Raw genomic sequence first — 26,885 nt, forward strand, 5'->3', positions numbered from 1 at the left:
CATTTTCAGCAAAGCATATGGGTCTCAGCACCAATGTAAAGAATCTACGTTCTCAGCATATTTAAGCAAACTCAGATGCAAAGTGAAGGTGTTGTGTCCCAATGCATTATAAGACTGCATTTATGAATATTGGTTTAGACTGCAAAGTAGCTTAACTATAGTGTATAGACAAGAAGTACTATTTACTAAGGTGATTTGAGAACATCACCTCATATAGCACCAATCATGGGCATCTGATTACTTTATAACCTTCAGGGCTGTACGGAGATTGCCCGGACCCGGTAAAGTTGGGGGCATGATTCAGAGATGGACACAAATGCATTTGCAAGTGACTGTTTTCAACTTCACAACTACTAAGATCTGCAAGTGACCTGCCCATCAGAAATTAAAAGAGACGGCCACCAGAGCTATCGCAAGTCATTCGCAATTGTATACACATTCACAGACTAGACGCAAGAACAAGGAACATCGAGATTACCCACTTGCTGGCATGGTCACATCTGATGCGACCACACCAGGCTGTGCTTTTCCTGACATGGTCGCATCTGGGACCTCTGGTCCTTCTGCTTCCGTCCCCTCTGTGTCTGCCGTGCTGCTGATAACTGCTGATCGGTCAGCCCGGCAGCACCCCCCACACAGCGGCTACAGATATTAGCAGCCATTGGGGAAGTGTAAAAAAAAGCAGCCCTCAAACTGATGTTTATAAAATAAAAATCTTATTAAAAAAAAATAAAACTGTATTGGATATACTTTAAATAAATGTTCTTAAACTAATTCAATCATAAATAGAAAATTACAATTTCTGAGCAGGTTTTGGAAAAAATAGTAGTCAGTTAAATGGTTAAGAGTAGACATATGGATACGCAAACTGGACGCGGCAGTAGCAATGCAGGCGCCATGTTTCTATATGTAAGAGTTCACAGCTGAAGTCAGATACACGCCCTGTAAACATACATGGCATCCTGTAGATTTGCAAGCAATACTTCCTCCAAATGTCACTTCCTGTCAGTCACTTAGCCAAAAATCACACAGTAGCGTGGAACATCAACATTGAGTCCATCCCTGAATCAGTCCCATCAGGGCCGATTCTAGCACTTTTTGCACCCCGGGCGGGAAATAGGGGCATGGTTTCATACAGGGGGCATGGTCAGTTACGCCCCCCTGTACAGTAGAGTAGCGCAGCTGAAATGCTGAGCGGTGCGCGATGACGTCATTGCGCACCGCACAGCAAAGGTCCTCTCCACAAAGGGAAACTAGATGCTACGCGTCTAGTTTCCCTTCGTGGAGAGGACCTTTGCTGTGCGGTGCGCGATGACATCATCGCACACCGCTCAGCAAAGGTCCTCTCCACGAAGGGAAACTAAACGCTACCCGTCTAGTTCCCTTCACAGGGGGACACAGTCGGGGGACACAGCGGGCAGCGGGGGGCACAGCAGTAGCGGATTTTGCCATGGTGCGGCGCCCTCCGGAAGGCGGCGCGCTGGGCAAAAGTCCTGCTTGCCCGTGGCAAGATCCGCTACTGAGCCCCATGTTAGTCTACACAACTGATCCTGCACTAAGTGACCAGAGACTAGAATGATGTGAGAGGAGGCTGGCAATGTTCAATACATTAATATTTACGTAAAGCATTTGAACTATTTGCAGACCTGCCCTCTGGGAAATGCAGAGCAGAGGACTAAGTCAGGGTGGGAGGGAAGGGTGACTGATTCCTTATCACAGCCCTCCCACCAAAGTTGCACTACAAGCCACCACACTGCATACTGATAACAATATTTGCACAAAGCAAAACTGCATCTTGGTTCCCTCCTCCACACCCACATCTCCCAATTTACAGACGTCCTGAATAGAGCCAGCCCTAGGCATAGGCAAATACCTAGGGCATTTGGAATGCCTAGGGGCACAATCTGCTTCTGCTGATTAAAATTATATGCATGCCTATATTTTGTATGTGACTGTTACTGTATCTGCATATGAAATGCTACGTTACAGTGTGTTCCTGGAAATCACTGTAAAATAGCATTTCGGATGCAGATACAGCCACAGTCGCACACAGAATATAGGCATGCCACATATCATTTCAATCAGCAGAAGATGCTTGTGCATCCTAGCAATATAGTAATGCAAATAAGATGCATTTTCAGCAAAAAAGGCATCTCCTGCAATATGGCGTATTGGGGCAAGATGTATGAGGACACATATGTGTCCAAGCAGAGGCAGAGGACACAGTATTAGTGGCCATGTGAGTGCTGTTGGTTGGTTGGTTAGTTGTGCAATAGTGTTCGACATATGTGTAAGGGGTATTACAGTATGTGTGTTGTGTGTATAAATGCATTAATAATGTGTGGCATTAGTGTAAGGGACATTATGTGTGTCATTATGTGTATAAGAGCATTAATAATGTGCGGTATATGTGTAAGGGACATTATGTATATAAGGGCATTAATAATGTGCGGCATATGTGTAAGGGCATTTATGTGTATAAGGGCATTAATAAAGGTTGGCATAATGTGTAAGGCACATTATGTTTATAAGGGGCATTACTGTGTGGCATTATGTGCATAAATGCATTACTAATGTGTGGTTTTATGTGTATAAGCTGCACTATTGTGTGGTGTCTAGTATAGGAAAGGGCACTACTGTGTGGTCTAATGTGAATAAAGAGCAATAGGGTGTGGTGTAATGTGAATAAGAAGCAATTCAGTGTGATGTAATGTGAATAAGGAACACTACTGTGTGTAGTAACTTATATAAGGTAAAGTGGTACTACTTTGTGACGTAACGTGAATTAGGGACACTATCGATGATAAAATGTGAATAAAGTTGCACTACTGTGTGGCCTAATTTGAATTGGAGGTACTATTGTGTGTCCATGCCGGTCCCCAGCAAGAACATGCCCCTTTTTGGGCTATGCGCCAAATGGGCGCACTGTTCCTATTTAAAATATAGGGGGTAGGAGCACCAAAATAAGGACTGCTATGGGTGAGGGGTAATGGTGCTGGGAAAGGGGTGCAGCGTCAGAGGTGGAACTAGCGGCGGTGCTAGGGGGCACCAGACAAAAACGGCATCATATTGGTTAGGGCCGGCTCTGGTCCTGAAGGACCCCAAGAAATCCGGTAGTTTCACAGATATTCTGGGGGAGTCAGAATGTTTTGCTATATCCCATAGTGTTTGCCATATGAATAGAATACATTGTGATTAAAACTTACAAAAGGACTTCAAAGTAGCCATCTATCATTAGAATTTGTAGAGAAGGACGCCTCTTCCAAAAGTACACTACCTGTAAGCAGAAAAGGTGGATTCAAAGCCTCGAATATGACAGAATGACTACAAATGATATAACAGTGTTGTATGTAATTTAATTCCTATTGCCTCTGCAGCACTATATGTATACACACAGAAATATAACTATTTAATCCTTGCTTAAAGTATATGTATAATGCACTCTGCAGTGAAGTCTACATGGATCAATAATGAAACTAATCTGTTAGCAACAATGAATGCAAGAGGAAATAATGCCTCCTTAAATTATTCATTTACATAATACAGAAAAAAAATGAAGAACAGAAATTTTGTTATCAAAGAATAAAACTTGGGGTTAGAACACACTCAGGATATTTCTCATTGAGACTAACAGGACTAACCTTAGTAACATATTCTATACCTGTTCTAAAATGACTTAGTCATTATATAAATATATATTTACATTCCTTCAGTTCTACTCTCTTCTATTCATAAAGTCCAATGCTACCATGTCATATTTGTTAACTTTGAATGATTATTATTATTATTATTATTATTATTATTTATTGTATATTTGTATCTAGCAATGGTGTAATGGAAGGACTTAAAGCCAGCCATGGTTAATAGTCGCCGACATAAGTATAGGTTCTTTCATCCAATCAATAGTACAAAAACACATACCTGACATAGTAAGATATAAATTCCCCCAAGTATGACGATGACTTCTCCAAGCACACGGGCATTGTCTTTGGTTGTCCCTTCTAATGGGTATGGAGGCTGAAAAAAAATGAAAAAATGAAAGAGAAATGTACTGTACTTAGCAAAAAGTAGCTGTAGTGAATGTGAAAAGTGAAACAATAACATCAAGGTGGAAAACAGCACTAACTTGGAGCCTGTTATAAAAGATCATTTTACTTATTGTACTCTACTTTCTTGTTTTTAGATTATACGCACCTGCCCTGTCAGTGGCCTGTTATATGCTGTCACTGTGAATATAATCAGATAGACAATATACAGCAGGAACTTCAGATAGAAAATCTTCCCAGCAAAGGAGTCCCACTTCTCCTGCAGCAAATGGTTTATGGGTTCCAGCACTACCATGTTATGCCGATTCTGCAGGGGAAGATCAGAGATACCTACATGTTAGACAGAGACCCAGGGCCTAATGCAAAGTAGAACATACCTCCATTTGCGGAGCGTGTCTTGTATGTCTTTGCACTGCGCATTATCCAGGACCAAATGTACACAGGATGCGCAAAGCTTGTGACTGAGTAGGCAAAACTTGGCTGTTACAGGGAGTTGTCATGTAGGCAAAGTTCACTGAGGGCTATACAGCATTGAACGAAAGCATAAATATGATAGGTTACACTCCAAGTATCCTATGCTTGGTGTACTGTATAAACAGTTGTATTTACATTTTCATCAAATGGTGCAAATGTGCACTGAGAACTATGACAAGTAGCAAACCAAGTGTAAAAATAAGGATGTACAACATATGTACAACTGTGCATATAGGCAAATATATGCATTTATATTCCTGCATGAAAGGTGGAAGTACTTTTATTCATCTCTGCATCAGACCCCCAGTGTTTAAGCTGATATGTTATGTTGTTGTTATTATTGGCAAATACCTACAAGCTGGTAGGTTCATAGCGGATGTGAGCAAGAAGTTTAGTTCACACATTGAATCCAAACCAGAGTAGGTTTAACAAAATACAGGTGATAGAAGATAAACATCAGTCATTATGATAAGATCTCAATATCTCCTTGGCTAAGTACTGTATAGCCATACAGAACTATGAAGCTCCAATTACACAGTGATAGACTTGGGCACATGAAGACCCCTTTATAGAGCTAAGTGAACAACATGCACCTGCAATCTAATCAGTCTGACCTTTAAGTCTGGTGACTCAAACATGTGATGTTATTGTGGCTAATGAGTCATGCACAATAACACATGCTTGTGATGTCAATGTGTTTGATGAGTCATGCACAATAACACTCAGTTAAGACACAACTTGTAGCATTTAACCATTTAATGATTTTCAAAACGGAAAACATATAACAATTTTTTTCCAATATCTCTTACAAAATGGGAAATGTATAGACCATACCTTAGTACAATGGTATTTTTCCAACTTTAATGCACAATACATAACTCTACAACAGGGCTTTAGAACAAATATTTTAAAAAGAAATTCACTATGTTTCAATGGTGTGTTGCAGCAAGCACCTGGGCAAGACATTAACTAGTGGTGTACATTTGGTGCTGCTTCCCAGGGTGCAAGACATGGTGGGTAGAACATAGCACCTGTATCTGGCTTGTAGGGTGCCTGCAATGGCAAACTGCATTCTGGAGAGTTGCCCAGTGCTCAGCTTCCTGGTCCCGCCTCATTTGTGAAGTCATGTGTCTGTGGGGCCAGCACAGGAAGTAGAAGTGCCTTGCTAAAGCCCTGTACCTGATTGGCTGCACCCTAGCAACACTGTGCAAATACTAAGCACCCACCTTTACTCACCTTCCAACTCAGAAAGCTGGGGATAAGGAGGCAGCAGTGCTGGCTTATTTCAGGATAACAAGAAACTGTATATTGCCAGGCAGGATATACAACACATAATTTACTGGGCAAAATATTATGGTCATGATCAACCTGCCAATTATTTACTTGGTTTGTTATGCTAGACATTAAATTCCGGGCATGATGAACTAGGCATGACATACTAACATTATATGGCATATCGGTTATAATGAATTGTACTGCATGTAAACTACAAAAGTATGGTACATGTTTAATGAGGGAGCCTCTTCTTACATTATAATTTCTCTGACGTCCTAGTGGATGCTGGGAACTCCGTAAGGACCATGGGGAATAGCGGCTCCGCTGGAGACTGGGCACAACTAAAGAAAGCTTTAGGACTACCTGGTGTGCACTGGCTCCTCCCTCTATGACCCTCCTCCAGACCTCAGTTAGAATCTTGTGCCCGGCTGAGCTGGATGCACACTAGGGGCTCTCCTGAGCTCCTAGAAAAATAAAGTATATTTTAGGTTTTTTATTTTCAGTGAGATCTGCTGGCAACAGACTCACTGCTACGAGGGACTAAGGGGAGAAGAAGCGAACCTACCTAACAGGTGGTAGTTTGGGCTTCTTAGGCTACTGGACACCATTAGCTCCAGAGGGATCGAACACAGGGCCCGACCTCGATCGTCCGGTCCCGTAGCCGCGCCGCCGTCCCCCTTACAGAGCCAGAAGCAAGAAGATGGTCCTGGAAATCGGCGGCAGAAGACTTCGGTCTTCACCAAGGTAGCGCACAGCACTGCAGCTGTGCGCCATTGCTCCTCATGCACACCTCACACTCCGGTCACTGATGGGTGCAGGGCGCTGGGGGGGGCGCCCTGAGCAGCAATATTAAACACCTTGGCTGGCAAATCTACACAATATATAGTCATACAGGCTATATATGTGTAAAATACCCCTGCCAGAGATCCATAAAAAAGCGGGAGAAGTCCGCCGAAAAAGGGGCGGGGCTATCTCCCTCAGCACACTGGCGCCATTTTTTCTTCACAGTGCAGCTGGAAGACAGCTCCCCAGGCTCTCCCCTGTAGTTTTCAGGCTCAAAGGGTTAAAAAGAGAGAGGGGGGGCACAAAATTTAGGCGCAATATTGTGTATACAAGCAGCTATTGAGAAAAATCACTCAGTTATAGTGTTAATCCCTGCATTATATAGCGCTCTGGTGTGTGCTGGCATACTCTCTCTCTGTCTCCCCAAAGGACTTTGTGGGGTCCTGTCCTCAGTCAGAGCATTCCCTGTGTGTGTGCGGTGTATCGGTACGGCTGTGTCGACATGTTTGAGGAGGAAGGTTATGTGGAGGCGGAGCAGATGCCGATAAATGTGATGTCGCCCCCTGTGGGGCCGACACCAGAGTGGATGGATAGGTGGAAGGTATTAACCGACAGTGTCAACTCCTTACATAAAAGGCTGGATGACGTAACAGCTGTGGGACAGCCGGCTTCTCAGCCCGCGCCTGCCCAGGCGTCTCAAAGGTCATCAGGGGCTAAAAAACGCCCGCTACCTCAGATGGCAGACACAGATGTCGACACGGAGTCTGACTCCAGTGTCGACGAGGTTGAGACATATACACAATCCACTAGGAACATCCGTAGCATGATCTCGGCAATGAAAAATGTGTTACACATTTCTGACATTAACCCAAGTACCACTAAAAAAGGGTTTTATGTTTGGGGAGAAAAAGCAGCCAGTGTTTTGTTCCCCCATCAGATGAGTGAATGAAGTGTGTGCAGAAGCGTGGGTTCCCCCGATAAGAAACTGGTAATTTCTAAAAAAATTACTGATGGCGTACCCTTTCCCGCCAGAGGATAGGTCACGTGGGGAGATATCCCCTAGGGTGGATAAGGCGCTCACACGTTTGTAAAAAAAGGGTGGCACTGCCGTCTTAGGATACGGCCACTTTGAAGGAGCCTGCTGATAAAAAGCAGGAGGCTATCCTGATGTCTGTATTTACACACTCAGGTACTATACTGAGACCTTAAAATTGCCTCAGCATGGATAGTGCTGCTGCAGCGTGGTCTGTTACCCTGTCAGATTGTTACCTCGACAGGGATACTATTTGGCTAACCATAGAGCATATTAAAGATGTCGTCTTATATATGAGGGATGCACAGGGGGATATTTGCCGGCTGGCATCCAGAATTAAGGCAATGTCCATTCTGCCAGGAGGGTATTAGGGACCCGGCAGTGGACAGGTGATGCTGATTTTAAAAGGCACATGGAGAGTCTGCCTTATAAGGGTGAGGAATTGTTTGGGGATGGTCTCTGGGACCTCATATCCACAGCAACAGCTGGAAAGAAAAACTTTTACCTCAGGTTTCCTCACAACCTAAGAAAGCACCGTATTATCAGGTACAGTCCTTTCGGCTTCAGAAAAGCAAGCGGGTCAAAGGCGCTTCCTTTCTGCACAGAGACCAGGGAAGAGGGAAAAAGCTGCACCAGACAGCCAGTTCCCAGGATCAAAAATCTTCCCCCGCTTACTCTGAGTCCACCGCATGACACTGGGGCTTTACAGGTGGAGCCAGGTACGGTGGGGGGCGCGTCTCGGGAACTTCAGCGACCAGTGGGCTCGCTCACAGGTGGATCCCTGGGTTCTACAAGTAGTATCACAGGGATACAAGCTGGAGTTCGAGGCGACTCCCCCTCGCCATTACCTCAAATCAGCAGGTGATAATCAAGGTACCCCTCCTTCAACAAGGCCGGAGTTACTATTCCACAATGTTTGTGGTACCGAAACCAGACGGTTCGGTGTTACCCATTCTAAAATTTAAATCCTTGAACACTTATATACGAAGGTTCAAGTTCAAAATGGAATCGCTTAGGGCGGTTATTGCAAGCCTGGACGAAGGGGATTACATGGTATCACTGGACATCAAGGATGCTTACCTGCATGTCCCCATTTACCCTCCTCACCAGGAGTACCTCAAAATTGTGGTACAGGACTGTCATTACCAATTCCAGACGTTGCCGTTGGTCTGTCCCCGGCACCGAGGGTATTTACCAAGGTAATGGCCGAAATGATGATACTCATTCGAAAAAAGGGAGTTATAATTATCCCGTACTTGGACGATCTTCTTATAAAGGCGGGGTCCAGGGAGCAGTTGTTGGTCGGAGTAGCACTATCTCGGGAAGTGCTACAACAGCACGGCTGGATTCTGAATATTCCAAAGTCGCAGCTGGTTCCTACGACGCGTCTACTGTTCCTGGGTATGGTTCTGGACACAGAACAGAAAAAAGTGTTTCTCCCGGAGGAGAAGGCCAAGGAGTTGTCATCTCTAGTCAGAGACCTCCTAAAACAAATACAGGTGTCGGTGCATCAATGCACGCGAGTCCTGGGAAAGATGGAAGCTTCTTGCGAAGAAATTCCATTCGGCAGGTTCCATGCAAGGATCTTCCAGTGGGATCTGTTGGACAAGTGGTCCGGGTCGCATCTTCGGATGCATCGGCTGATAACCCTGTCTCCAAGGGCCAGGGTGTCGCTGTTGTGGTGGCTGCAGAGTGCTCATCTTCTAGAGGGCCGCAGATTCGGCATACAGGACTGGGTCCTGGTGACCACGGATGCCAGCCTTCGAGGCTGGGGGGCAGTCACACAGGGAAGAAACTTCCAAAGACTATGGTCGAGTCAGGAGACTTCCCTACACATAAATATTCTGGAACTAAGGGCCATTTACAATGCCCTAAGTCAGGCAAGACCCCTGCTTCAACACCAGCCGGTGCTGATCCAGTCAGACAACATCACGGCGGTCGCCCATGTAAACCAACAGGGCGGCACAAGAAGCAGGATGGCGATGGCAGAAGCCACAAGGATTTTCCGATGGGCGGAAAATCATGTGTTAGCACTGTCAGCAGTGTTCATTCCCGGAGTAGACAACTGGGAAGCAGACTTTCTCAGCAGGCACGACCTCCACCCGGGAGAGTGGGGACTTCATCCAGAAGTCTTCCAAATGATTGTACACTTTTGGGAAAGGCCACAGGTGGACATGATGGCGTCCCGCCTCAACAAAAAGCTAAAATGATATTGCGCCAGGTCAAGGGACCCTCAGGCGATAGCTGTGGATGCTCTGGTAACACCGTGGGGTGTACCAGTCGGTGTATGTGTTCCTTCCTCTGCCTCTCATACCCAAGGTACTGAGAATAATAAGAAGGAGAGGAGTAAGAACTATACTCGTGGTTCCGGATTGGCCAAGAAGAGCTTGGTACCCAGAACTTCATGAAGTGATCTCAGAGGACCCATGGCCTCTGCCGCTCAGACAGAACCTGCTGCAGCAGGGGCCCTGTCTGTTCCAAGACTTGCCGCGGCTGCGTTTGACGGCATGGCGGTTGAACACCGGATCCTAAAGGAAAAAGGCATTCCGGAGAAAGTCATTCCTACGCTGATTAAGGCTAGGAAAGATGTGACCGCAAAACATTATCACCACATATGGCGAAAATATGTTGCTTGGTGTGAGGCCAGGAAGGCCCCAACGGAGGAATTTCAACTGGGTCGATTTCTGCACTTCCTACAGTCAGGAGTGACTATGGGCCTAAAATTGGTTTCCATTAAGGTCCAGATTTCGGCTCTGTACATTTTCTTCCAAAAAGAACTGGCTTCACTGCCTGAAGTTCAGACTTTTGTTAAGGGAGTGCTGCATATTCAGCCCCCGTTTGTGCCTCCAGTGGCACCGTGGGATCTCAACGTGGTGTTGGATTCCCTGAAGTCGCATTGGTTTGAGCCACTTAAATCCGTAGAGCTAAAATACCTCACGTGGAAAGTGGTCATGCTGTTGGCCTTGGCGTCGGCCAGGCGTGTATCAGAATTGGCGGCTTTGTCATGCAAAAGCCCTTATCTGATTTTTCATATGGATAGGGCGGAATTGAGGACTCATTCCCAATTCCTTCCTAAGGTGGTATCAGCTTTTCATGTGAACCAACCTATTGTGGTGCCTGCGGCTACTTGGGACTTGGAGGACTCCAAGTTACTGGACGTAGTCAGGGCCCTGAAAATATATGTTTCCAGGACGGCTGAAGTCAGGAAAACTGACTCGCTATTTATCCTGTATGCACCCAACAAGCTGGGTGCTCCTGCTTCTAAGCAGACTATTGCTCGCTGGATCTGTAGCACGATTCAACTTGCACATTCTGCGGCTGGACTGCCGTACCCTAAATCTGTAAAAGCCCATTCCACGAGGAAAGTGGGCTCTTCTTGGGCGGCTGCCCGAGGGCTCTCGGCTTTACAACTTTGCCGAGCTGCTACTTGGTCGGGTTCAAACACTTTTGCAAGAGTCTACAAGTTTGATACCCTGGCTGAGGAGGACCTTGAGTTTGCTCATTCGGTGCTGCAGAGTCATCCGCACTCTCCCGCCCGTTTGGGAGCTTTGGTATAATCCCCATGGTCCTTACGGAGTTCCCAGCATCCACTAGGACGTCAGAGAAAATAAGATTTTACTCACCGGTAAATCTATTTCTCGTAGTCCGTAGTGGATGCTGGGCGCCCATCCCAAGTGCGGATTGTCTGCAATACTTGTATATAGTTATTGCTTAACTAAAGGGTTATTGTTATGAGCCATCTGTAGTGAGGCTCAGTTATATTTCATACTGTTAACTGGGTATAATATCACGAGTTATACGGTGTGATTGGTGTGGCTGGTATGAGTCTTACCCGGGATTCCAAATCCTTTCCTTATTGTGTCAGCTCTTCCGGGCACAGTATCCTAACTGAGGTCTGGAGGAGGGTCATAGAGGGAGGAGCCAGTGCACACCAGGTAGTCCTAAAGCTTTCTTTAGTTGTGCCCAGTCTCCTGCGGAGCCGCTATTCCCCATGGTCCTTACGGAGTTCCCAGCATCCACTACGGACTACGAGAAATAGATTTACCGGTGAGTAAAATCTTATTTTCTCTAACGTCCTAGTGGATGCTGGGAACTCCGTAAGGACCATGGGGAATAGCGGGCTCCGAAGGAGGATGGGCACTCTAGAAAGATCTTAGACTACCTGGTGTGCACTGGCTCCTCCCACCATGACCCTCCTCCAAGCCTCAGTTAGATTTCGTGCCCGGCCGAGGTTGGATGCACACTAGGGGCTCTCCTGAGCTCTTAGAAAGTTATAGTCTTAGAATTTGTTATTTTCAGTGAGACCTGCTGGCAACAGGCTCACTGCAGCGAGGGACTAAGGGGAGAAGAAGCGAACTCGCCTGCTTGCAGCCGGATTGGGCTTCTTAGGCTACTGGACACCATTAGCTCCAGAGGGATCGACCGCAGGCCCAGCCTTGATGTTCGGTCCCGGAGCCGCGCCGCCGTCCCCCTTACAGAGCCAGAAGCAAGAAGATGGTCCGGAAAATCGGCGGCATGAAGACTCTGTCTTCACCAAGGTAGCGCACAGCACTGCAGCTGTGCGCCATTGCTCCTCTCACACACTTCACACTCCGGTCACTGAGGGTGCAGGGCGCTGGGGGGGGGCGCCCTGAGGCAGCAATAAAAACACCTTGGCTGGCTAAAATACCTCAATATATGGCCCCAGGGGCTATATATGAGGTAAATACCCCTGCCAGAATTCCATAAAAAAACGGGAGAATAGGCCGCGAAAAAGGGGCGGAGCCTATCTCCTCAGCACACTGGCGCCATTTTTCCCTCACAGCTCGGCTGGAGGGAAGCTCCCTGGCTCTTCCCTGCAATTCTACAGTACAGTAAGAGGGAAAAGAGAGGGGGGGCATTAAAATTGGCACTGTATACAGTATATTATATAAAAGCTATTAGGGACATAACTCAGTTAGTCCCTGTATATATATAGCGCTCTGGTGTGTGCTGGCATACTCTTACTCTGTCCCCCCAAAGGGCTTTTGTGGGTCCTGTCCTCGTTTAGAGCATTCCCTGTGTGTCTGCGGTGTGTCGGTACGGCTGTGTCGACATGTTGAAGGAGGAGGCTTATATGGTGACAGAACAGAGGCCGATATATGTGATGTCGCCCCCTGTGGGGCCGACACCAGAGTGGATGGATAGGTGAAAGGTATTAACCGACAGTGTCAACTCCTTACATAAAAGGGTGGATGACGTAACAGCTGTGGGACAGCCGGCTTCGCAGCCCGCGCCTGCCCAGGCGTCTCAAAGGCCATCAGGGGCTCAAAAACGCCCGCTCTCTCAGATGGCAGACACAGATGTCGACACGGAGTCTGACTCCAGTGTCGACAAGGTGGAGACATATACACAATCCACTAGGAACATCCGTGACGTGATCCCGGCAATAAAAAATGTGTTATACATTTCTGACTTTAACCCAAGCACCTCTAAAAATGGGTTTTAGGTTTGGGGAGAAAAAACAGGCAGTGTTTTGTTCCCCCATCAGATGAATAAATGAAGTATGTGAAAGCGTGGGTTCCCCCGTTAAGAAACTGGTAATTTATAAAAAGTTACTGATGGCGTACCCTTTCCCGCCAGGTGGATAAGTTACGCTGGGAGATATCCCCTAGGGTGGATAAGGCGCTCACACGTTTGTCAAAAAAGGTGGCACTGCCGTCTTAGGATACGGCCACTTTAATAGGTACCTGTTGATAAAAAACAGGAGGCTATCCTGAAGTCTGTATTTACACACTCAGGTACTAGACTGAGACCTGCAGATAGTGCTGCTGCAGCGTGGTCGGTGACCCTGTCAAACAGGGATACTAGTTGGCAAACATAAAAACATATTAAAGACGTCGTCTTATATATGGGGGATGCACAGAGGGATATTTTGCCGGCTGGCATCCAAAATAAATGTAATGTCCATTCTGTCAGGAGGGTATTAGAGACCTGTCACTGGACAGGTGATGCTGACTTAAAAAGCGCATAGAGAGCCTTATAAGGGTGAGGAATTATTTGGGGATGGTCTCTGGGACCTCGTATCCACAGCAACTGCTGGGAAGAAATAATTTTACCTCAGGTTTCCTCACAGACAAAGGTACAGTCCTTTCGGCTTCAGAAAAGCAAGCGGGTCAAATGGCGCTTCCTTTCTGTACAGAGACAAGGGTAGAGGGAAAAAAGCTGCACCAGTCAGCCTGTTCCCAGAATCAAGATTCTTCCCCCGCCTCCTGTGAGGCCACACCATGACGCGGGTGCTCCACAGGTGTAGCCAGGTACGGTGGGGGGCCGTCTCAAAAATTTCAGCAATTAGTGGGCTCGCTCACAGGTGGATCCCTGTTTCTTTCAAGTAGTATTTCAGGGGTACAAGCTGGAATTCGAGATGTCTCCCCCCAGCCGTTTCCTAAAATATGCCTTGCTGACAACTCCCTCAGGCAGGGAGGCTGTGCTAGAGGCAATTAATAAGCGGTATTCCCAGCAGGTAATACTCAAGGTGCCCCTACTTCAACAAGGACGGGGTTACTATTCCACACGGGTTGAGGTACCGAAACCGCATGGTTCGGTGTGACCCATTTTATATTTAAAATCCTTGAACACAAAAATTCAAGTTCAAGATGGAATCGCTCAGGGCGGTTATTCCAAGCCTGGACGAGGGGGATTACATGGTATCCTGGGACATCAAGGATGCTTACCTGCATGTCCCCATTTACCATCCTCGCCAGGAGTACCTCAGATTTGTGGTACAGGATTACCATTACCAAGTCCAGACACTGCCGTTTGGACTGTACATGGCACCGAGGGTGTTTTATCAAGGTAATGGCCGAAATGTTGATACTCCTTCAAAAAAAAAACGGAGTTGTAATTATCCCGTACTTGGACAATCTCGTTATAAGGGCGAGGTCCAAGGAGCAGTTGGTAGTCGGGGTAGCACTATTTTGGAAAGTGCTACAACAGCATGGTTGGATTCTAAACAGTCCAAAGTCACAGCTGGTTCCTATGACACGTCTACTGTTCCTGGGGATGGTTCTGGACATAAACCAGAAATAGTGTTTCTCCCGGAGGAGAAAGCCAAGGAGTTGTCATCTCTAGTCAGAGACCTCCTGAAGCCAAAATAGGTAGCGGTGCATCATTGCACGCGAGTCCTGGGAAAAATGGTAGCTTCCTACGAAGCAATCCCATTAGGCAGGTTCCATACAAGAACTTTTCAGAGGGACCTGTTGGACAAGTGGTCCGGATCGCATCTTCCGATGCATAGGCTGATAACCCTGTCTCCAAGGACCAGGGTATCTCTACTGTGGTGGCTGCAGAGTGCCCATCTTCAAGAGGGCCGCAGGTTCGGCATACAGGACTAGGTCCTAGTGACCATGGATTCCAGCCTTTGAGGCTGGGAGGCAGTCACACAGGGAAGAAATTTCCAGGGACTTTGGTCAAGTCAGGTTATTTCCCTACACATAAATATTCTGGACCTGAGGGCCATTTACAATGCCCTGAGGCCGGCAAGGCCTCTGCTTCAAAACCAGCCGGTACTGATCCAATCAGACAACATCACGGCAGTCGCCCATGTAAACCAACAGGGCGGCACAAGAAGCAGGATGGCGATGGCAGAAGCCACAAGGATTCTCCGATAGGCGGAAAATCATGTGTTAGCACTGTCAGCAGTGTTCATTCCCGGAGTGGACAACTGGGAAGCAGATCTTCTCAACAGACACGACCTCCACCCGGGAGAATGGGGACTTCCTCCAGAAGTCTTCCAATAGGATTGTACACCATTGGGAAAGGCCACAGGTGGACATGATGGCGTCCCGCCTCAACAAAAAGCTATAAAAGATATTGCACCGGGTCAAGGGACCCTCAGGCGATAGCTATGGACGCTCTGGTAACACCGTGGGTGTACCAGTCGGTTTATGTGTTCTCCCCTCTGCCTCTCATACCAAAGGTACTGAGAATAATAAGAAGGCGAGGAGTAAGAACGATACTCGTGGATGGCCAAGAAGAGCTTGGTACCCAGAACTTCAAGAATTTATATCAGAGGACCCATGGCCTCTGCCACTCAGACAGGACCTGCGGCAGCAGGGGCCCTGTCTGTTCCAAGACTTACCGCGGCTGCGTTTGTCGGCATGGCGGTTGAACGCCGGATCCTGAAGGAAAAGGGCATTCCGGAGGAAGTCATTCCTACGCTTACTAAAGCCAGGAAAGAGGTTACAGCAACTCATTATCACCGCATATGGCGAAAATATGTTGCATGGTGTGAGGCCGAAAGGGCCCCAACAGAGGAATTTCAACTAGGTCGATTTCTGCATTTCCTGCAAGCAGGAGTGACTATGGGCCTTAAATTGGGTTCCATTAAGGTACAGATCTCGGCTCTGTCGATTTTCTTTCAAAAAGAACTAGCTTCAGTACCTGAAGTTCAGACATTTATAAAAGGAGTGCTGCAGAGTCAGCCCCCGTTTGTGCCTCCTGTGGCACCTTGGGATCTCAACGTGGTGTTGAGTTTCTTAAAATCACATTGGTTTGAACCACTAAAAACCGTGGATCTGAAATATCTCACGTGGAAGGTGGTTATGTTATTTGCCTTGGCTTCTGCCAGGCGAGTATCAAAGTTGGCGGCTTTGTCTTGTAAAAGCCCTTATTTGATTTTCCATATGGATAGGGCAGAATTGAGGACTCGTCCCCAGTTTCTCCCAAAGGTGGTGTCAGCGTTTCACCTGAACCAGCCTATTGTGGTGCCTAGGCTACTAGGGACTTGGAGGACTCCAAGTTGCTAGACGTTGTCAGGGCACTGAAAATATATGTTTCCAGAACGGCTAGAGTCAGAAAATCTGACTCGCTGTTTATCCTGTATGCACCTAACAAGCTGGGTGCTCCTGCTTCTAAGCAGACTATTGCTCGTTGGATTTGTAGTACAATTCAGCTTGCACATACTGTGGCAGGCCTGCCACAGCCAAAATCTGTCAATGCCCATTCCACAAGGAAGGTGGGCTCATCTTGGGCGGCTGCCCGAGAGGTCTCGGCTTTACAACTTTGCCGAGCAGCTACTTGGTCAGGGGCAAACACGTTTGCAAAATTCTACAAATTTGATACCCTGGCTGAGGAGGACCTGGAGTTCTCTCATTCAGTGCTGCAGAGTCATCCGCACTCTCCCGCCCGTTTGGGAGCTTTGGTATAATCCCCATGGTCCTTACGGAGTTCCCAGCATCCACTAGGACGTTAGAGAAAATAAGAATTTACTCACCGGTAATTCTATTTCTCATAGTCCGTAGTGGATGCTGGGCGCCCATCCCAAGTGCGGATTGTCTGCAATACTGGTACATAGTTATTGTTAACTAAATCGGGTTATTGTTGAGCCATCTGTTGAGAGGCTCTATTGTTTCATACTGTTAACTGTGTTTCATATCACGACTTGTACGGTGTGATTGGTGTGGCTGGTATGAGTCTTACCCGGGATTCAAAATCCTTCCTTATTGTGTACGCTCGTCCGGGCACAGTACCTAACTGAGGCTTGGAGGAGGGTCATGGTGGGAGGAGCCAGTGCACACCAGGTAGTCTAAGATCTTTCTAGAGTGCCCAGCCTCCTTCGGAGCCCGCTATTCCCCATGGTCCTTACGGAGTTCCCAGCATCCACTACGGACTACGAGAAATAGAATTACCGGTGAGTAAATTCTTATTTTAGAGTATAACCAAGATTATGATGTAGTGTTACATCATAGTGTTACATAGTGTAGTGTAACTTGGGGCTAATTCAGACCTGATCGCTGCTATGCGTTTTCGCACAGCGGGCAATCAGGTCTGAACTGCCATGTGCATGTGCATGCCAGAGATGCGATCGGCATTTCAGCCCAGCGATCACCTCTGCCTGACTGACAGGCAGAGGCGTTCGCAGGGCGGGAGGGGGTGGGCCGGCGGCGTTCAGACGCCATTTTGGGGGCGAGGCCTGGGCAATGCAGGCATGCCCAAACCATGCGAGGGACGGGCCGCGGCGGCTGCGTGGCGTCACAAGCAGCCGCTGCAACTCAGGGCACGCCAAAAAGTCGCCTACCAGCGCAGCAATGCTGCGCAGGTAGGGACTTACTCACCAGGTGCGATAGCATCACCGCCGTGCGATGCTATCGCACCCATGTTGCGGGGATAGGGCCAGACATGTGTGGCAGACTAGCCATGTGCTGGGCGTCCCCCCGCATGTCAGGGTGGCTGATCGTAGCCGTGCAAAATTTTGAATTACCCCCCTTGTACTTATATGGTCAGTTTTAGCTAAATAATCAATCATCAAATACATAAGGATTAGTTTCTGTGTGCAATTTAGCACTTGTAAAATACTATAGTACACTTCTAATATCTTGGATCAACATAAGCCACAGCGTGTCTTTATACTCACACAGGCACTACTCCTGAATACAATCGTTTCCAGTACTGAATCATGTTCATATGTGTCCACAGATGACATGTCATACAGGGAAGTGTGCACTGGGCCATATGTCCATTCCGTAAACTTCCGAGATAGATGTCTGAACTCCGGTTCTGTCATTTCCCTCCGAAGGATGTGTTTAAACAACTAAAGGAGAGACAAATGTAATAATTAAAAAAATATCAGAATGCCCAACCTGGTATTATAGATTTTGTGTTAAATGATTGAGGGGAAGTTATATCAAAGTTTGGAGAGAGATCAAGTGGAGAGATATAAAGTATCAACTAATAAATTGCTGTCATTTTTCAAACACAACGTGTAAAAAGACAGAAGCTGATTAGGTAACACTTTTTCTCTCTCAACTTTATCTCTCTCTCCCTGAGAGAGTCATATTGGGGGTGATTCTCAGTTGGACACAGAAATGTCTGTGACTGTGTCTTTTGCCGCAACTTCTTTAGCATCTTTATACTAATGCCATGGCCAATAGTCTTCCCACCGAGACGCGCAGTGGCTGCAGCTCGATGCGTACATACTACATAGATGTAATATTTGTGCACCATCAAAACTTGCATTAGCCCTGTGAAAGGTGCTGATTCTCCATTTGAACGGGCCTCCAGTGTGACTGGCAAGCCACCCCCATGTAATCTTCCACTGAATTACACAGACCCCGTGCATCTGGTCGTGTTCTGTGTCTCTGAGTGGTAATTATCGGGTGACTCGGATGCATTCTCAGACTTAAAAGATCAGCCGCTTGCACCCGACATGGACGCAGTGTTTAACTTTGAATCAGAGCCTTTATGCTGGCTGGAACAATAACATGAATTCATCAAGGACCAGTAAAATCCATGAGGTATGAGGTACTTTGTGCATGATACCTCAAATGTCATAGATTCAGTTACAGGCTAAAGGCTATACATTGGAAGTACACTGATCTATAAAAATTACATTCACACAGTATTACCGAAAACTGAGCATTTGTCAGACATTTGTAGTTTGAATGTCCTGAATTTTAAATGATTTGGGTCATTACATCATAGTATGTGCTGCAATTGTCCTTCAGTGTTGAAATGAAAACATTTATATTAGCTGAACATTACCTGTCATTGATGTATCCTCTTACACTTGTTCAAAGATTTATAAAATGATTAATGTACAATGACTAGTTTACTATACTATCATTATTTTATTCAGTTTCTTATATAGTTATCAGTTCACCAACTAGCTGAAGTACCTGGTGTTGCCCAGGTTTAAATCTTCAAGTTATTACGTTATCAATGAGTTGGATTTAACTGTCAACATTTTAAAAATGATTAGCAATTTAGCTTCCAACACACCTATGTGGTGGCTGCCCAGTGTCTTTTTTTTTTTTTTTTGGGGGGAGGGGGGGGTTGTCGACACAGAGGTCTTCTTATATCCCATATCCAAGGAGAATTTTATAGATTTGAACATTTTCTGTAAGGTGGACCTCCGCTGGGTTCTGAAGAGCAGGCCAATGGCAATAGAAGCTGTGGATGGATGATCCATAACACCAGCAATAGTAATCCACAAGATTATCAGGGTGCTGATGTATGTTGATTCCAGTACTGGAATCTAATCTCATTCAAAACCATCTACATCCTGATGAGCCCAATCATCCTGGGTTACATGGGATTCTATGCATACTATCATCCCACAGAAAAATAAGATTTTACTCACCGGTAAATCTATTTCTCGTAGTCCGTAGTGGATGCTGGGAACTCCGAAAGGACCATGGGGAATAGCGGGCTCCGAAGGAGGCTGGGCACTCTAGAAAGATTTATGACTACCTGGTGTGCACTGGCTCCTCCCACTATGACCCTCCTCCAAGCCTCAGTTAGGACACTGTGCCCGGACGAGCTGACATAATAAGGAAGGATTTTGAATCCCGGGTAAGACTCATACCAGCCACACCAATCACACCGTACAACTCGTGATACTATATCCAGTTTGACAGTATGAAAACAACTGAGCCTCTCAACAGATGGCTCAACAATAACCCTTTAGTTAGCAACAACTATTTACAAGTATTGCAGACAATCCGCACTTGGGATGGGCGCCCAGCATCCACTACGGACTACGAGAAATAGATTTACCAGTGAGTAAAATCTTATTTTCTCTGACGTCCTAGTGGATGCTGGGAACTCCGAAAGGACCATGGGGATTATACCAAAGCTCCCAAACGGGCGGGAGAGTGCGGATGACTCTGCAGCACCGAATGAGAGAACTCAAGGTCCTCCTCAGCCAGGGTATCAAATTTGTAGAATTTTGCAAACGTGTTTGCCCCTGACCAAGTAACAGCTCGGCAAAGTTGTAAAGCCGAGACCCCTCGGGCAGCCGCCCAAGATGAGCCCACCTTCCCTGTGGAATGGGCTTACACTGATTTAGGATGCGGCAGTCCAGCCGCAGAATGCGCCTGCTGAATCGTGTCACAGATCCAGCGAGCGATAGTCTGCTTAGAAGCAGGAGCACCCAGCCTGTTGGGTGCATACAGGATAAATAGCGAGTCAATTTTCCTGACTCTAGCCGTCCTGGAAACATAATTTTTCAAGGCCCTGACTACGTCCAGTAACTTGGAATCCTCCAAGTCCCTAGTAGCCGCAGGCACCACAATAGGTTGGTTCAAGTGAAAAGCTGATACCACCTTAGGGAGAAACTGGGGACGAGTCCTCAATTCTGCCCTATCCATATGGAAAATCAGATAAGGACTTTTATATGACAAAGCCGCCAATTCTGATACACGCCTGGCCGAAACCAAGGCCAATAACATGACCACTTTCAACGTGAGATATTTTAGATCCACGGTTTTTAGTGGTTCAAACCAATGTGATTTTAAGAAACTCAACACCACGTTGAGATCCCAAGGTGCCACTGGAGGCACAACCGGGGGCTGAATATGCAGCACTCCTTTTACAATGTCTGAACTTCAGGTACTGAAGCTAATTCTTTCTGGAAGAAAATCGACAGAGCCGAGATCTGTATCTTAATGGAGCCTAATTTTAGGCCCATAGACACTCCTGCTTGTAGGAAATGCAGAAATCGACCTAGTTGAAATTCCTCTGTTGGGGCCTTTTTTGGCCTCACACCAAGCAACATATTTCCGCCATATGCGGTGATAATGTTTTGCAGTTACATCTTTCCTGGCTTGAATCAGCGTAGGAATGACTTCCTCCGGAATGCCCTTTTCCTTTAGGATCCGGCGTTCAACCGCCATGCCATCAAAACGTAGCCGCGGTAAGTCTTGGAACAGACAGGGCCCCTGCTGCAGCAGGTCCTGTCTGAGCGGCAGAGGCCATGGGTCCTCTGATATATTTTCTTGAAGTTCTGGGTACCAGGCTCTTCTTGGCCAATCCGGAACCACGAGTATCGTTCTTACTCCTCGCCTTCTTCTTATTCTCAGTACCTTTGGTATGAGAGGCAGAGGGGGGAACACATAAAACGACTGGTACACCCACGGTGTTACCAGAGCGCCCACAGCTATCGCCTGAAGGTCCCTTGACCTGGCGCAATATCTTTTATAGCTTTTTGTTGAGGCGGGACGCCTTCATGTCCACCTGTGGCCTTTCCCAATGGTGTACAATCCTTTGGAAGACTTCTGGATGAAGTCCCCACACTCTCGGGTGGAAGTCGTGTCTGCTGAGAAGATCTGCTTCCCAGTTGTCCACTCCGGGAATGAACACTGCTGACAGTGCTAACACATGATTTTCCGCCCATCGGAGAATCCTTGTGGCTTCTGCCATCGCCATCCTGCTTCTTGTGCCGCCCTGTTGGTTTACATGGGCGACTGCCGTGATGTTGCCTGATTGGATCAGGACCGGCTGGTTTTGAAGCAGAGGCCTTGCCTGACTCAGGGCATTGTAAATGGCCCTCTGTTCCAGAATATTTATGTAGGGAAGTCACCTGACTTGACCAAAGTCCCTGGAAGTTTCTTCCCTGTGTGACTGCCCCCCAGCCTCAAAGGCTGGCATCCATGGTCACTAGGACCTAGTCCTGTATGTCGAACCTGCGGCCCTCTTGAAGATGGGCACTCTGCAGCCACTACAGTAGAGATACCCTGGTCCTTGGAGACAGGGTTATCAGCCTAATGCATCTGAAGATGCGACCCGGACCACTTGTCTAACAGGTCCCCCTGAAAAGTTCTTGCATGGAACCTGCCGAATGGGATTGCTTCGTAGGAAGCTATCATTTTTCCCAGGACTCGCGTGCAATGATGCACCGATAACTGTTTTGGCTTCAGGAGGTCTCTGACTAGAGATGACAGCTCCTTGGCTTTCTCCTCCGGGAGAAACACTTATTTCTGGTCTGTGTCCAGAACCATCCCCAGGAACAGTAGACGTGTGGTAGGAACCAGCTGTGACTCTGGACTGTTTAGAATCCAACCGTGCTGTTGTAGCACTTTCCAAAATAGTGCTACCCCAACTAGCAACTGCTCCTTGGACCTCGCCCTTATAAGGAGATTGTCCAAGTACGGGATAATTAAAACTCCCCTTTTTCGAAGGAGTATCATCATTCCGGCCATTACCATGGTAACACCCTCGGTGCCATGTACAGTCCAAACGGCAGAGTCTGGACTTGGTAATGGTAATCCTGTACCACAAATCTGAGGTACTCCTGGCGAGGATAGTAAATAGGGACATGCAGGTAAGCATCCTTGATGTCCCGGGATACCATGTAATCCCCCTCGTCCAGGCTTGCAATAACCGCCCTGAGCGATTCCATCTTGAACTTGAATTTTTTATGTATGTGTTCAAGGATTTTAAATATAAAAAAGGGTCACACCGAACCATGCGGTTTCGGTACCCCAACCGTGTGGAATAGTAACCGAGTCCTTGTTGGAGTAGGGGCACCTTAAGTATTACCTGCTGGGAATACAGCTTATTAATTGCCTCTAGCACAGCCTCCCTGCCTGAGGGAGTTGTCGGCAAGGCATATTTGAGGAAACGGCGGGGGGAAGACATCTCGAATTCCAGCTTGTACCCCTGAAAGACTACTTAAATGAAACAGGGATCCACCTGTGAGCGAGCCCACTGATCGTTGAAATTTTTGAGACGGCCCCCCACCATACCTGGCTACACCTGTGGAGCCCCCGCGTCATGCTGTGGACTCAGAGGAAGCGAGAGAAGAATTATGATTCTGGGAACAGGCTGACTGGTGCAGCTTTTTCCCTCTTCCCTTGTCTCTGTACAGAAAGGAAGCGCCTTTGACCCGCTTGCTTTTCTGAAGCCGAAAGGACTGTACCTGATAATACAGTGCTTTCTTAGTCTGTGAGGAAAACTGAGGTAAAAATATTTCTTCCCAGCTGTTGCTGCGGATACGAGGTCCCAGAGACCATCCCCAAATAATTCCTCACCCTTATAAGGCAGAATCTCTATGCGCCATTTAAGGTCAGCATCACCTGTCCAGTGACAGGTCTCTAATACCCTCCTGACAGAATGGACATTACATTCATTTTGGATGCCAGCCGGCAAAATATCCCTCTGTGCATCCCTCATATATAAGACGACGTCTTTAATATGTTCTCAAGTTAGCAAACTAGTATGTTTGACAGGGTCACCGACCACGCTGCAGCAGCACGCTCTGCAGGTTTCAGTCTAGTACCTGAGTGTGTAAATACAGACTTCAGGATAGCCTCCTGCTTTTTATCAACAGGTACCTTCAAAGTGGCCGTTCCTAAAACGGCAGTGCCACCTATTTTGACAACCGTGTGAGCGCCTTATCCACCCTAGGGGATATCTCCCAGCGTAACTTATCCTCTGGCGGGAAAAGGTACGCCATCAGTAACTTTTTAGAAATTACCAGTTTCTTATCAGGGGGAACCCACGCTTTTCACACACTTCATTCATTCATTCATCTGATGGGGGAACAAAACACTGCCTGCTTTTTCTCCCCAAACATAAAAACCCATTTTTAGAGGTTAATGTCAGAAATGTGTAACACATTTTTTATTGCCGGGATCAAGTCACGGATGTTCCTAGTGGATTGTGTATATGTCTCAACCTTGTCGACACTGGAGTCAGACTCCGTGTCGACATCTGTGTCTGCCATCTGAATGAGCGGGCGTTTTTGAGCCCCTGATGGCCTTTGAGACGCCTGGGCAGGCACGGGCTGAGAAGCCGGCTGTCCCACAGCTGTTACGTCATCCACCCTTTTATGTAAGGAGTTGACACTGTCGGTTAATACCTTTTACCTAACCATCCACTCTGGTGTCGGCCCCACAGGGGGCGACATCACATTTATCGGCATCTGCTCCGTCACTATATAAGCCTCCTCCTCAAACATGTCGACACAGCTGTACCGACACACCGCACACACACAGGGAATGCTCTGATTGAGGACAGGACCCACGAAGCCCTTTGGGGAGACAGAGAGAGAGTATGCCAGCACACACCAGAGCGCTATATAATGTGGGGATTAACACTATAACTGAGTGAATTTTCCCCCATAGCTGCTTGTATATACAATATTGCGCCTAAATTTAGTGCCCCCCCCCCCTCTCTTTTTAACCCTTTGAGCCTGAAAACTACAGGGGAGAGCCTGGGGAGCTTTCTTCCAGCTGCACTGTGAAGAGAAAATGGCGCCAGTGTGTCTGAGGGAGATAGCTCCGCCCCTTTTCCGCGGCCTATTCTCACGCTTTTTTCTGGATTCTGGCAGGGGTATTTACCACATATATAGCCTCTGGGGCTATATATTGTGGTATTTTTGCCAGCCAAGGTGTTTTTATTGCTGCTCAGGGCGCCCCCCCCAAGCGCCCTGCACCCTCAGTGACCGGAGTGTGAAGTGTGTATGAGGAGCAATGGCGCACAGCTGCAGTGCTGTGCGCTACCTTGGTGAAGACTGATGTCGTCTGCCGCCGTTTTTCCGGAACTCTTCTTGCTTCTGGCTCTGTAAGGGGGACGGCGGCGCGGCTCCGGGACCGAACACCAAGGACTGGGCCTGCGGTCGATCCCTCTGGAGCTAATGGTGTCCAGTAGCCTAAGAAGCCCAATCCGGCTGCAAGCAGGCGAGTTCGCTTCTTCTCCCCTTAGTCCCTCGCTGCAGTGAGCCTGTTGCCAGCAGGTCTCACTGAAAATAAAAAACCTAAATCTATACTTTCTTTCTAAGGGCTCAGGAGAGCCCCTAGTGTGCATCCAACCTCGGCCGGGCACAAGATCTAACTGAGGCTTGGAGGAGGGTCATAGTGGGAGGAGCCAGTGCACACCAGGTAGTCATAAATCTTTCTAGAGTGCCCAGCCTCCTTCGGAGCCCGCTATTCCCCATGGTCCTTTCGGAGTTCCCAGCATCCACTAGGACGTCAGAGAAATGGGAATGCTCAAACAAGGTTTTTATCGATGTGGATCATGCTTAGCATGTAGGAACATTCCTAATACTTTTGGTAACAAAAAGGTGGAGGTAGTTATCAATGAGAGAAATGCCTTATCAAAGACTTTATTACTTGTCATTCTGTGAATGTTATATATTGCATTGAGTGCAGTTGTGGGAAATTTTATATAGGTCGGACCAGCAGTGCTCATAAGAAAAGGACTAGATACACATGCATTGTCATTGCATTTTAAAAAAAGTACATGACTGCAATCCAAAATATATTAAAAATGTATTTGCTTTGAAAAAAATCAACCCCCATATCAGAGGGGGGGAGATATGCAAAAGAAATTAGCTAAAAGTGAAACATACTTGCCTACTCTCCCAGAATGGCCGGGAGGCTCCCGAAAATCGGGTGACCCTCCCGGCCCCCCGGAAGAGCAGGCAAGTCTCCCGGAATCAGGGGTCCCCCTGCCCATCTGCCCACTTAGTGTGTGAAGTGGGCGGTCCGGGCAGTTGATGACGCGATTCTTGCTGAATCGCGTCATCGTAGCCACGCCCCCTGCAGTGTAATGCCGGGGATCGCGGCATTACAGAGCGGGGGCGTGGCTTAAAGGATGTGGCATGGTAACTCCGCCCCTGCTCCACCCCCGTCCCGCCTCCGGTCCACCTCCTCCCCACGTCACAGCCCTCCCCTGCCCCCCTGCTGAGCCGACCTAGCTGCTCTCTCCCGCAGAGAGCAGCCAGAATGTCGGCATGTATGAAGTGAAATGCAACTTATTTTCACCTATAAAACCTTGGAGCCCTCTGGTCTGAACAAAGACTTTGAAACCAAGTGGTTTTTATAACTGAAAACCTACATTTTTATATCATGTTACTTATATGCTACATATATTTTATTAATATTTTTTTTGTATTTTTTGCATTCTTTACTATAATATTTCTTTGTGCTTTATCTTTTATACTGGGATGACTACAAGAAAATGGCGTCATCTCTAAAACGTAAGACATCGGGGTATTACTATCCTGTCCGTGCTGATCATGGGATGACACGCAAAACACATGCTGGAACGCAAATGCAATGTCATTTCTGGTGAGACACACGCGCGGTGAGTGTGGAAACGGGGCAGGTGTATGATGATCTCCTTCTGCCGGAAGTACAATCTCTGCCAGCCGCAACTTCATTGTATTCAGGACGGACGAACTGGTGACCTTCTTCCGCCGGAAGTAACATCTATGAGGGCTGGACCATTATTAGACCCGGGAAAATGAACGGTGGAAGAAAAACACTAGATACTCAGGAGTGGACTTTATGGGACTGAGTTTTCACTATTGGATATTGGAATTTTAGAAGCTAGTTGGTCTATGTCTGGCATTAGGTTCTTCATATTTTTTTTAATTGAGTTTATTTTAGGGGGTATAAATATCCCCACTATACAGCATCCTCCTACACCTTGAAAATGATAACATAAGTTTATCGAAACGCGTTGGTAGAGGTATCGGGTCGGGACTTGGACTACTCACCTAGCTGTTTATGACGGTTCCTGGGGACGCCTGG

General features: G+C 47.1%; 1 protein-coding gene across 3 annotated transcripts in view; it reads right to left on the reverse strand.

Moving 5' to 3' along the window:
- The window catches only part of LOC135049881 (transient receptor potential cation channel subfamily V member 1-like), a 123,651-nt gene that overhangs the window by 23,579 nt on the left and 73,187 nt on the right, over positions 1–26,885 (reverse strand). For all 3 annotated transcript variants that reach the window (XM_063955835.1, XM_063955837.1, XM_063955836.1), the window contains exons 7-10: positions 17,984–18,160; positions 4,195–4,353; positions 3,922–4,017; positions 3,207–3,277 (exon numbers count right to left, since the gene is read on the reverse strand). In XM_063955835.1, the coding sequence (XP_063811905.1) occupies positions 3,207–3,277; positions 3,922–4,017; positions 4,195–4,353; positions 17,984–18,160 (503 nt within the window). The remainder of the gene's footprint in view (positions 1–3,206; positions 3,278–3,921; positions 4,018–4,194; positions 4,354–17,983; positions 18,161–26,885) is intronic.

Source organism: Pseudophryne corroboree, chromosome 2 (assembly GCF_028390025.1).
Source record: "Pseudophryne corroboree isolate aPseCor3 chromosome 2, aPseCor3.hap2, whole genome shotgun sequence".
In the NCBI taxonomy this organism is placed as follows: Eukaryota; Metazoa; Chordata; class Amphibia; order Anura; family Myobatrachidae; genus Pseudophryne; species Pseudophryne corroboree.